This window comes from Opisthorchis viverrini, assembly GCF_000715545.1.
Source record: "Opisthorchis viverrini unplaced genomic scaffold opera_v5_255, whole genome shotgun sequence".
NCBI classification, from domain to species: Eukaryota; Metazoa; Platyhelminthes; class Trematoda; order Opisthorchiida; family Opisthorchiidae; genus Opisthorchis; species Opisthorchis viverrini.
Window position 1 is genome coordinate 420,659 of NW_008751911.1, and position 12,600 is coordinate 433,258.

General features: G+C 45.0%; 1 protein-coding gene across 1 annotated transcript in view; it reads left to right on the top strand.

The window, feature by feature from the left end:
- The window catches only part of T265_09088 (hypothetical protein), a gene marked incomplete at both ends in the record, with an annotated part of 37,317 nt that overhangs the window by 16,845 nt on the left and 7,872 nt on the right, over positions 1-12,600 (top strand). The window contains 4 exons of the mRNA XM_009175073.1: positions 445-1,436; positions 2,944-3,490; positions 10,173-10,351; positions 10,825-11,013. Coding sequence (XP_009173337.1) covers positions 445-1,436; positions 2,944-3,490; positions 10,173-10,351; positions 10,825-11,013 — 1,907 coding nt within the window. The remainder of the gene's footprint in view (positions 1-444; positions 1,437-2,943; positions 3,491-10,172; positions 10,352-10,824; positions 11,014-12,600) is intronic.

The following is a 12,600-nucleotide window of genomic DNA, read 5'->3' on the forward strand; positions in this document are numbered from 1 at the left end:
TCTGTGTGATGTAGTGGTAGCTCTCACGCTAAGGACTATGTTTTTTGACGGCTCTTATAGACTTTCGTCTAACAGAACCGTACCGAATAGGTCCCACAGCTAAGGGGTTTAATGCTTTTGCTTTCTCCACGGTGTTGCAAAATACGTTTTCATTAACATACTTCCTGTTCGTGGTATTTTGGCGCTGCATCGTGGATGCAAAGGACGTCCTCGAGTTTCCATCTTTTGTTTAAAAATACCGATATAAGTTGCACGAGAGTTATTTTGGTGTACTGTGGTCGATGATACATGACCTAATAAAGATTTCCATAACTAGGTCACAGTGGACTTTTCCGGCACTTTGGATCACTCACAAAATGTATTCAATTGACTCCCTCTTATGATTGTCTCATCAGCACTATTGATATCTAATCATGCGTGCTGTCCAACCATCCATTTCACTAGATGTTCGTGGTCAGTTTGGCCAGGTGGACCAATTTCCTGAGGTTCAGATTGCTAAATCACAGCAACCGGCTCTGTCCGCGGCCCTGCCATGCTCAGAACATTTGCCCACGCCAAATCCGGGTCATATTCAGCAACCTACTTCGACAAATCTTTACTTTTCCGCAACCGCGGTTCCTCCGACCCATCCTTCCACTCACCCAGTACAATCGATAGCAACGTACCCTTCTCCTACTCAAAGTAGTTCATACGGCTTATCCCCTAGTATGAGTTCGGTGACGGAATTAACATCCCATACACCTCGGATGGCAGAACAACGCGATCAATCACATTTACACCATCCACCCACGGAGGCGCCAGGCCCTAATATACAACCACTCTTACCTCCAGTGAGCTGTTCGCGGGCAGTGCCGACGCCACTCTTGGTAACCTCTGGTTTTCCGCTACCCAACAAGCTGACAAATCCACCAACTGGTTTCAGTTCTGATCCCACGGTTACTTTTCCGCTTACGGGCCCTAAGGTTCCATCGATTCCGAATTCCGGTCCGGTACAACCGATTGTCACTGCTTCATCTGAACCTCCCCCAGCTATGAACCCTCAGTTCCAACAGATGTATCATAGAAACCCGTTATCTGTTCCCCAATATCCTCCCCGGATCGCCAACGATGTTCGCACCCTTCCCGTTACACCGCCTTTAGCGCCTACCACAGCTGGGCAGGCACCAGTAACTTCATACACGGAACAGATCGGCATTAGAACTAGCCTGCCTCCTACGACGCACCCATACCTGCCTCCGAAGCCCAACACATTGCAGCCCAATTACCCACGACAGGGTGGACCGGCTAACCATTCGGCGTTTTTCCGCAGTCCAGGGACTGCAGCAACCGCTGCCGAGTGGAGTCACGTGAAGTCTCCCATCGGACTTCTTCAAGAGAACAATCTGCTGCCATCAGACACGGCCGAGGTTCCCCCAAAACCGGCAATTTCAACTTCCGTAAGTGCGTGGTCTCCAGTGTACTTTTGAGCAACAAACATGAGCTTGTCCAGATGACCACATGTCTGGGCGCCTTGACGCTTATTTCGTATTAAGGTTCATACTTGCGACCATACAATCTGTATTGGCGCACAAAACCTACAGATTTCGCTGTTCTATTTCTCCTTGGATTAATTGGTGGCCCAATCAGGACTTAACTATCCGATTTTGGGTGACTTTGGGTGCAGTCATAGTTTCGTTGAGACATTACTGAACCGTTTCCGACAGTTGTACATTTCATATGATAGTAGGCCAGCTGTTTGAAAATGTCCGCATCATTGCCCATAGAGCTTCTACTATGATTTTTAATTCTAATGAATTCAAAAATCGCAGTCGATTCAGTACACAAGTTTCTCATCAGTGTATCTCCCAGCACCCAACAATACCGTCATTAAGTGGACTTTGTTGCCTGCTTTTCGGTCCAGAATCATCCTCAAAATTGGCATTGGATTCGCCAGTTTTTTTTTTTAGGGTATACTTGTCCATCAATCAGTTGGCCAGTGTTTTTTTTTAGTGTATACTTGTCCATACAATCAGTTGCTTTTCGGCAGTTTGCTACCAGGCCGATTTACTGCTATACAACTCGTTGCCTCATAGCTCCTCGCCCAGTTAACTCATTATGAAGTTACTTTATCTTATCCCGATTGTCTCTTGTGGCATATGATGATGATGTGGCATATGTTGGTATGATGGAGTTACTTCTGAGCAGTGTATTAAATTCCAAAAAATTTGGTCACCGAAACGACAGCGGGGTACAAATGTCTGAATAACATACCTGTCCAGGTCCAGCATTGAAATACCTGAAGCCGACTTCTCACAAGATGCCAAAGCCACCAAAACGAGCAACAGACAACATGGAAAAAATGAGGACCGGAATAATCCACTTCTGGACCATCCAGAAAGTTAGGTTTAGCCTTTGGAGTTAGCGTTTGCATCTCTCCATCTCAGTGCAAACCACATTAGTTGCGTCTCTTTCTCTCTAGATCGCGTTCCACAGCATAGTACGCTTGTACGCCGTTGAATGACATGTTCTGTCCAACCGATTGCTAATACGCCTGTGGCACCGACCGTTGTCAAGTTGGACATTTGTCACTGGTACTTTTTACACTTCCTTAGAGTCGCCGCATAACGACGACCACTGACAACCTTTGTCACCTTTTTTCCGGACACATTTTTCAGAAACAAGCCCAACTGTCAGCGCATGAGTGTACAGACATACACGTGACGAATTTCGTTATCACTGGGAGACAGTCCAATCAGAAGACAACTCCCATAGAGAAATCGGTTTCAACACCCTTTGTATAGTTGAGTGATTTGTCAGGTCTTCCTACCCCCGTATTACTATGTATGGTTAGTTGTGTCACTCACTGCGCAAGCTGCCAAGCACTGCAACTCAAAGAAAGCGCTGTAACGGTTTAGAAGCCTGTTTTGCCTGGTTTGATGACAGGGACATTTTCCTTCCGTTTAGGTTAATTGCGATCCGGACATCATGCGTTGTACGCTGACCAACTTCCCATCGACTTCAAAATTACTCTCTCGTTGTCGATTGCCTCTGGGTTTGGTGATGCATCCGTTTCGCGATTTGTCTAGCCTTCACACCATCACATCAACAGTCATTGTACGGTGTCGATCCTGCCGAACCTACATTAATCCGTTTGTTCAATTCGTCGATTCTGGTCGTCGGTGGAGATGCCCAGTGTGCTTTCTGTCTAACACCGTTCCAGACGATTTCTTCTATGACCCCGGTACTCAGTCTTACGGTGATCCATCCAGACGACCGGAAATCCGTTCGGCCACGGTAGAGTTCATAGCGCCTCCAGAATACATGCTCAGACCACCACAACCGGCTACTTACTTGTTCTGTTTCGACGTGAGTCGCGGTGCCATCGCTACGGGTTATTTGCGGTTTACGTGCGAACGGATCGTGAATGCACTGAATAAGATTCCTGGAGATTGCCGCCGTCAAATAGGATTCATCACGTTTGACTCAGCTATTCATTTTTATAAACTCTGTGGTAAGTCTATTTTGCAACCCAAGTTTTCCTCACAGTTGCAACAGGTGGACGTTTGGTTTTGGTTTAGCTTACGAGCCCGGAATGCCCGCCTTCTTCATTAGCGCCGCGCAGCAGTTTGATTTGCTTCACTTTGACAATGGTCATGAAGGTTATGGCGCTGTTAACAAGCAGTGAACAGGTACTAGTCGATCACTCGTATTCCGGCGGTGAAGCTCTGGAGTTGCTGTCATCAGCATTATTATTATTATTTTTACTATTATTATTATTATTATTATTATTATTATTATTATTATTATTACAGCAACAGCTTCACTGTGTTGGTCAGGCACAAACACGATGGTTTGAATTTTTTAGGAGACACTGACCCCTCTTTCGTTTTCTCAGGAATCACCTTATTGAACATGCGCTGCTGTAGTTTTAGGCCTACTCCTATTGTCACCTGATAGGTAGTGTTTTACACTATTAGACTTCCGCGGTTTAATTAAAATTCTGGGTAGCACTTGGGGTAAATACAGTGGTTTCTGAGAATAGAATACTCGTGAGAGGGCAATTGGACTGATTTTACGAGTGAATATTTATTCGCGTGCCTTCAGACAGTAACTATATTAGCGACACTACAGCTAGTTGTGTAATATTACACTCCAGTATAAGGTGCATTTCGAGGAATCTCATCATCCGGAAAGCTAATACCTCCCCACATGTATCGCCTGAAGGTGCACAATATGAGCACATTTGATTCAACACAGATGCGTTAGTTATGGTTAATCTTCACCATCATTGGAGTATTCGTCAATCAAGTTTTGCCTACCGGTTTCTGCATAAATACACTACCCATTTAAAGTGGTGTGGACTTCGGATTCAAATTATTACACTTAGATGCTTTTAGTTGTTCGATAGAGTTGAAGTACAATTGATTGCCTTCGCGTTCTTATGAAACTTCATGGTACTCTCAAGGTGTTAAGATAAAGAAGCTCCTTAAACGGAATCCGGCGATTGAGAGGCGTAGGATAGTCCCAGAGCATTAGGATGCTTCGGTGTCTTTCGAGAACCCACTCAGTTCATATGGGAAAGTGACACTATGTAAAAAATCACTTACACATCCGCTATATTATGGGCCTGGTTGTGATGACTTGTTGAACGGTCGTGCGACTCTGTGTCGGTCCTTGGCTTCCTGCTCCGCTCACTATGGTACGTCGAAAGGCAGACAGCCTTTTATGGAGACAAAGAAAGATTCTTGCGGCTACATTGATAAGATGTTCACGGAACGTTCCACAAGGTCGTGCTAGAATCTCCGTGAGGGGGGTGAGGAGCATTGAGCTAAAGATGCTCGATCCATATTGGCCAATTAGGGCATGCCTTCGCCTGGTCCGTAGCCCGCCCTTGACACGTCCGTCCAACTGACGTGCTCTTCGGTTACAAGGGTCGGCTGGCTTCCAGACACTGGTCCCCTAAAGTGGTTCCGGATGGACAACCGCCAAAGGTTTATTTGGTTTTCTGAACGCCAAAAACAAGTCAAAATTCATGCAGCGCATCATATCTAGAGTAAATACAGTGGCAATATTCTAGAAATTCGCACGTCTGGACGCGCCACTGGTAACCGTTTAGCTGAAGTATGATTGGTTGTGGGGCCAAACCTTTCGGCCAATCAGAGCTAGCCTCAATAGTTCACCGACTAACGGCCTGATCTTTTGACCTTCACAGCGCCCAACCGTGAGTGGTAAGGCGTTTACGACCTGGACTTCCAGTCTCAGTTTATATGCTGTTGTTACACATGTATATGCGATGCACATGGGTCCGAAGGTTTGATTAGTTGGCTTTAATTCTATGAGGGCGGAAGTGCTCTTCTAACCGCACTTCTTACCATGGAACAAATATATACGTGCGCCTGCCTATCCTGGTCTTGGACCCTTGAAGGTCACCTTAACTGACTGGTTATTGCAGACCGTATAATGTATACCTAAAATAACCGTCTTGGTCATTTTTACAACCTTTATCAGCGTATACCTACTCTCTGCAGATCACGTTGGATGATTGCCTGTATTCATAAGCTTAATGTTCACATTTAGGAATACAACGGCATGGTAAGTAAAACTTATCGACCTAATTTTCGCCAGCTTGTCGCAGCCATAAGCTTGCGGTAGTTTCCAATAGATAAGCGGGTGATGTCATATGCTGCTTACGTGTGATAAGCAAAATTTGTCTTCTGCAGTATGATGTTCGTACCAAGATTAACGTTAAAGAGAAGGGAACTTGTGCAAAACAGTGAACACAATGCACAAATCGAACGATTTTGGTCGTTACCTAATAATAACTTCCCTGCATTTTTGGTCCAGGTAAAATCGAGAATAGATGAAGGCGAATTCATCGTATGTATTGTCGCACAGAAAGCCTACGCAAGTCCACATGGAATTCAGCTATCACTTGAACAAGGGGTGACCAGCGTGCTGTCAAATTGTTTATAGACGTGGGTACATTGTCTGCAACATTCACGCATCTCATGAACTCCCTACCATGGAAAGTTGACTAAATGCATCATTTGCCTTATATCAGAGAAAACAGAATCCGGAGATAAGACAGCTTAAAAAGTTGGCACTGTAGCTTGTTTGTATGCCCTATGGCAACTCACTTCCTTTTTCTAGAAGGACTAGCTCTTTCCTAAAGGAAAAGATTTTTGCTGGCGGTTCGCATTAGTAAGGCAGATTGCTTTATTCAGGAATAAGAATACACTCTGCTATCCATTTTAAAAAAGACGGTGAGATTTGTTTGTACCTGTAGTTCTCATTGATGTTGTGAAGTCGATTGGTCCTCATTCAATTTCTCAGTCATATCAGGATTTTTACAGCATGGTAGGAGACGAAATGGAAATCAGATCCGTCTCGCTAGAAGGACAAATTTCGATTGCAGACCACACATCCACACTGCTATTTTATATCACTGACCTGTCCGAGTATAGAATGCTTCTCGTTTTGGCCTGTGTAGCGACTAACAAGTGGACAGGTTACTTGAGAGCTGTCAGCTACTTCGTTGCCTCCAAGTTGTTTCTGAATGCCTCATGGGCAGCACGGATGCTTCTCTGCCGTACAGCTGTAGTCTATTTAAAATCCCCATTATGAAACTGAGGATGAAAGTGAGGACTTAAATTCAATAGAGACTAGCTTACCACAACTACTGCGGAGTGCGTACACTTAGTTAGACTCTCTTGATAGAAACTGACAACAAGAGCGACATAGACACCGATTATCAGTCATATCTTACTGCATCTCCAACTGTGCACAGGAGAGATCACATGAACTGCATTCTTGGATGCGAGTCACACCGACAATAACCAGACTTTTCGTAGTCGACTTCATACACCACTAGGTCGAAGGTCGACCACCAATCTGATAGTCCACCATGAATTAGGGACAGCACTCTTTTCAACAAACTATGATTTGTGATGCGCAGCACACGACCACACTGCGACAGCTGTTGGTGCTGGACATATTTTCTGATTGAAGTCCCTGTTGCACAACCGAGCACTCGTTTTCTGCTTGTCTCGTTGCGGATTCGCCAACATCAGCCTGTGTGAGCCATGGTTCTCAGTCAGCGGTTGTCTAAGACTTGAGGACGTTTCAGTTTGGCTGCTCGCAGCAGCCTTATCTCACATCCACACAACAAAACAGTCCGCATGTGGCGTGATACCCACGTCTGTCGAGATTCAAATGCAGTCCGCTTTGTCCCCATAGGTATCCCAAAATAGTAAACGTGGTCCGAGTTTCGTGCGTTGATCTCATCTGTCACACTTCACTCGGTACTTATACAACTTTTGGGTACCCGGGTTGATTTTTTTCATATTTTGTGAAGCTGTGTGGGTTTTGGATCCTTGCCAGAATATTGAAGTTTCTCCTTTTTGGTCCATGTGTTTGAGACGTCTAAATGGTAATATTGTGACCTTTAGTTCTCCAAGGGAAGGTCTATGATGGCGGATTACATGCAATCCTACTATGGAGATCACAACCAGACCAGCCGTAGTATATCAGAGAAGGCCTCCGTTGTTAGATCACCTACCTCATGTACAGTTTTCCCTTTGGAACCGTTTCCTTCCAGTCCTCCACAGCTATGAAACAACCTAATGGTGTTCGGTGTGTGAATAGGCAATTATGTACAGGAGAACTGACCAGCAAACTCATTGGTATCGTTACCACCGCCTGTTTTCGTGGGGACCCGGAGACGAAACAGTCCATTGATTAGTGACACTTGCAGACAGCCTGATCAAGTAGTGTCCCACCTGGAACAAATCGGTCACACTCAATGGTTAGCTGTTCTGCTTTATGACCATCCGATTCGCCGTCGGTGACTGTATCTCCTGAGGTCACTGCTGTTTGTTTCGTTAGATGCCCTTATCTATCGAAGTGTATTCCTGTATTGCACTAAAGCTTTGTTTTTGGAGGGAAAATTCATAGCAGTTCAAGTCAGGCTATGTTTTGGAATTTCATTTCGGTGGTTGGTAAAAATCGTGTGGTGTTGATAGACACTGTCGAGTTGTTTAGTGGTTTACTTAGGACCGTCGATGAATGCGTGTGTGTGGTCTTTGTTGCTCTTATGTCCATCTTCACAATTTGTGTAGTCGGTTCACGTTTCGGAACCCTTAACTCACCAGTATCTTTCACGGTCACCAATAAGTTATGCATCTTCAGTCCGAACGGCCACACTCACCTTCCGTGTGATTTCCTCTACGTGCTGCACCGACCCATAGACGGAGTGGTGTTACACTATGTCACCCTTAGTGCGTTGGCTGTATCGCCGAGCTGCCGTTTCTCGGTTGCACACGCTTATCGATTGCGGGCCTCATCACTGCCGCGCTTTAATTGGCTATCCATACCTATCAACAGAGGACGATAAACATGCATCGCATGCATGCATCTTCGATGGATGTGCATGGACGTGCTTTTGGCCTATTCATACACACTGAGCCGACTGAATCAGTTGGCGCAATTTGCAGTTTACCCGAGCGTTATCACTTCACACGGTGTTGTACTCGGTGGAAGGTGTTCATGGTAGTGGCAGGCGCTACGATGCCATTCAAAATGTTGTCTCGTGATATCCATACATTTATGTGCTCACTTCACCTATTCATTCCCTTGTGCATCAGATTGGAAAAGCATAGAGTCCTTCATAACTTGTAACCAGTTCCCGTGAATGAATCTCTTGCATCGTCAATTTCGAGTTCGTAGTGGTACAATCTGCTGTTGAAGAATGGTGGCAATGTAGATTGTCGTTTTTTGTCCCCTGAGCTGGGGAATTTGATTGCAAACGTTCAAGTTGCATGTTGTCTCGTGATATCCATACATTTATGTGCTCACTTCACCTATTCATTCCCTTGTGCATCAGATTGGAAAAGCATAGAGTCCTTCATAACTTGTAACCAGTTCCCGTGAATGAATCTCTTGCATCGTCAATTTCGAGTTCGTAGTGGTACAATCTGCTGTTGAAGAATGGTGGCAATGTAGATTGTCGTTTTTTGTCCCCTGAGCTGGGGAATTTGATTGCAAACGCTTCAAGTTGCTGTCATCAGTGCGTTGTAAGAGAGCTTAGTGATAGGTCAGAAGTGCTGCATGGTCACAACAGCGCAGAGATGCGGGCCGAGAGGATAACTCACATCACTCTCAATCTACCCTTGGTTCAAGCGTTCAGTGGTTTCGAAGTTCGTGAATAAGCTGGGAGCAATCAGTTGTTTCGTGCACCGGTCGAACAGCCGAGTTTGGGAACAACAACAGTATCCACATCCATCAAACTCAAATATATGGATTGTACTGTGTAACATTAAACTGACTATCGATCTCGGTTTGCTTGGGCGGGAAGGCCGAAACTGACAGCAGCCATTCGAGCAATGGACTTGTAGACCATGTCGAATAGGCCTTGTGGGTTGCGCACCTGATGACACTGGTATCCATCCACATTATAGTATGCCCACAGATACCTGGTAAATATTGATTTTGTGGGTTTACTTTCAGCCCGTGGAAAACATACTTTTGTTTTGTAACTCGAAAACACTAACTTTTCAAGTTAAAATCTTTACGAATCCCAATTCGGAGTCCGATCGATTGCTAGCTGTGGTCGGACAAAAGACAACCAACCGTTGAGTAATGAACGACGGAACTGATATTTCTCGTTCCCTCATCATTACCATTATCATTGACAACAGCGCACCGGTCATACATGCTTGCGCCTAACTGCCGCGCATCCATCAGGGGAGAGTAGAAAGAAATTAGTATGAGGGAGCCATTTGTCCTTAAGGTAAACGATCAAGAATAAGTTGCGTACATCTTTGGACAGCAATGCAATACCACCTTTTCTCTGAGTGTTAAGTTGAGGCGCCGTCACCCGATGTCTTTTTCGTACCTCACTCGACATAAGCCCACCAAAAAACGACAGGTGAACTTTAGCTAGGCAGTCCGATTAGGACTGCGCCTTTCCCTGTAGGGTTTCCGCCACCTGCGAGCGGACGCTTTTGACGATCTACGTTCCTTCTACATACTTTAGTCCTTTTCACAATACGTTTTACAGGTTATTTCTTTCCGCAGCAATGAGGCATCGCGGTTTAATGGGGGCATTGCGAATAATACTGATATGTACGGTCAGCCGTTTCGTTGCCGTCTGCGGATCTTTGCAAATCCTTTTTCTATTCCTTTCTCCTTTCAAGGCGATTCCATGAAGTTGCTGATATGCCCCGATCTGGAAGAGCCGTTTTTGCCTGATTACGAGGGTTTGATGAACCGTTTGGATGACTCCTCCGAAGCGATAAAGGATTTTCTGTTGCGTCTCCCGGACACTTTTGAGGGTACAAGTGATGTGGGCAACTGTCTTGGTGCAACACTTCAGGTAGGCTGTTGTTCAACCCGCACCCGCTTCTGATCGTTTGGCACCGTCTTTCGATGCATATTCATTGGAATTTAATAGTACTTTTGTGGTCCCTCTTTTTTTGGGGGTTACGTCTAAACTACCTGAATGGCTGAGGTTGTTCTGGAAGCTTTGTCATCCATTTGCAGTGGGCTTAGTCCGAAATTTAGTGTTTTTCAGATAATGTCTTAGCCGATTCGGTATATTTGCACTGCGGATTTCCACTAATGAGCCCATCAGTTCGCTTTAACCACTACATGCTCGATTTCGATGATAGTCAGAGCGGGCCTGCTTATTTTTGGTGGAATCTGTCTGTACAGAGTACATTTCACACGCTCCTGACCGGAGCTTTAATGTCTGTAAACACTGGACAGCTTGCTGTTCACAAACCACTTTATGAACCGTGCTGACTTGTGCTTTGTACTGATCGGATTTGTTCCCGTTTCATTTTTCAGATTGCACTGAAAATGATCGGTGGGACCGGAGGCCGGGTGACTGTGTTCAACACTTGTTTGCCTAATACGGGCGCAGGAAGTCTGCAAGTTCGCGAGGACCAAAATGACCGCATCTCAGCTGACGTGAAAAATCTAGGTCCAGCCATCGACTTCTACAAGACTTTCGCTCTTGATTGTGCAGCGCAGCAGGTTAGTTCGTATCAAAGTGGTCTAACTGCGATTCGTGATACCCGATGTATATACATGGTGATATTATGCTTCACTGTGCACAAAACTAACACAAAGACCACTATAACTACTCAGGACCATATGGGATGCTGGCATCCGAATCGGATCTGCCCACCACTATTGACCAGAGTACTAGATACCTGCGCCTAATGGAAGCCACTGACGGACTTCTCAGAGCCGAATGTGGTGCTCCGCACAAGCCACTAGCGGCGGTACCAATCAGTTGGTGAATATGCTGGGACTTGTTGCACCCCATAAATTGGCGTACCCTATATATTAATATATTGCATATACTTATGTATATGATAGAATCGCATTTTTCTTGCAATCCACTTACGAAGTATTGCTCATTCGAAGTACCTGTTCTTCAGTCTATTCAGTCTTCTGGTGTGGTGAAGGTACCCCAGAAGCGAGCACCCACGGTTTTTTTTATCCGCCCCAGATATCCTGTATAGACTTCAACGTCCTGATGGTTTTTCAGTCCTCCTCCTTAGAGGTCACAGGAATTTCCCTGTCTGAGGGACTTCATGCCTAATCCATAGGAAGAACGTTTGCGGAGACCTACCACAAGCGGCCCCTTCCGAGAGACTTTGTCCCGCAAAAGTGGATAGAAAAAACGAGGAAAACAATTTTGTAGAAGATCCGGGTTTCACTGGCATACATTTTCCCCTGTTTTCGTGCGGTTTTGCGTCGCACTTAAGACAACATCTACCAATTCGGTGTTTTTAATACAGACGATCACAGTTGGCCCACGCATTGTTTTGAGTTGAAACGAATTACTGCATACAATTCAGTGGTGCATAAGGTAGGACAATTAGTCGTATTTACTGCAGCGTTGCAACCCTCCGGCTTGAATATCGCGCTTGGTTGCTCAATGGTCGCAGGATGATCCTCAGAACAAACTACACTGATACGTCATTCGCAATCAATTTCAAAGAAAGTTTGTGGCTCCAGTTAGTTCACAAACAAGTGTAGCGGGTGGCTAGCACAAGCAGGGAACAAGTGTATAGGCCCTCCCGTTCTTCATAACGCCAACAGTTGAAAGCTCAGGAAGCATTTCTTAGATATTCCCTTGTCTTTTTTCTGTCGTATGACTTAGTTTGTTCGTATTCACTTATCTAAGGTATAGAAGTGAAATAAAAACCCCAGTCTGTGACTTTTCTCAATATCCCATTATTTCGATCTCTTCCGGAATGTTCGGCGGTGATGGAATTAAACCCTTTTTCACCTCCAGGTCCGTCCAATTCATTGATAGTTGCACAACGATGTCGGTTATTTACCTTTTCAAAGTCGCGCCGTAATTACTATGGTTGACTGTTCTGTCTTATTGTTTTGTGCCTACTAGATCCAGTGATAGTCTCTTGGGATACAATTTCTAGGTGGAACAAGTACATCTGAAACAGTCGCAGATTAGAGTGTATGTTATTTGAGTGAGTACGACAAATGTAAGAATTTGACGGCCGCCTGAAGGACCTAATTGTAATGTGAATCTTTCCGGTTATACTTGCAATTAGCTGTTCCTTTTCGTCCAACCGTTATTTTCCCCAC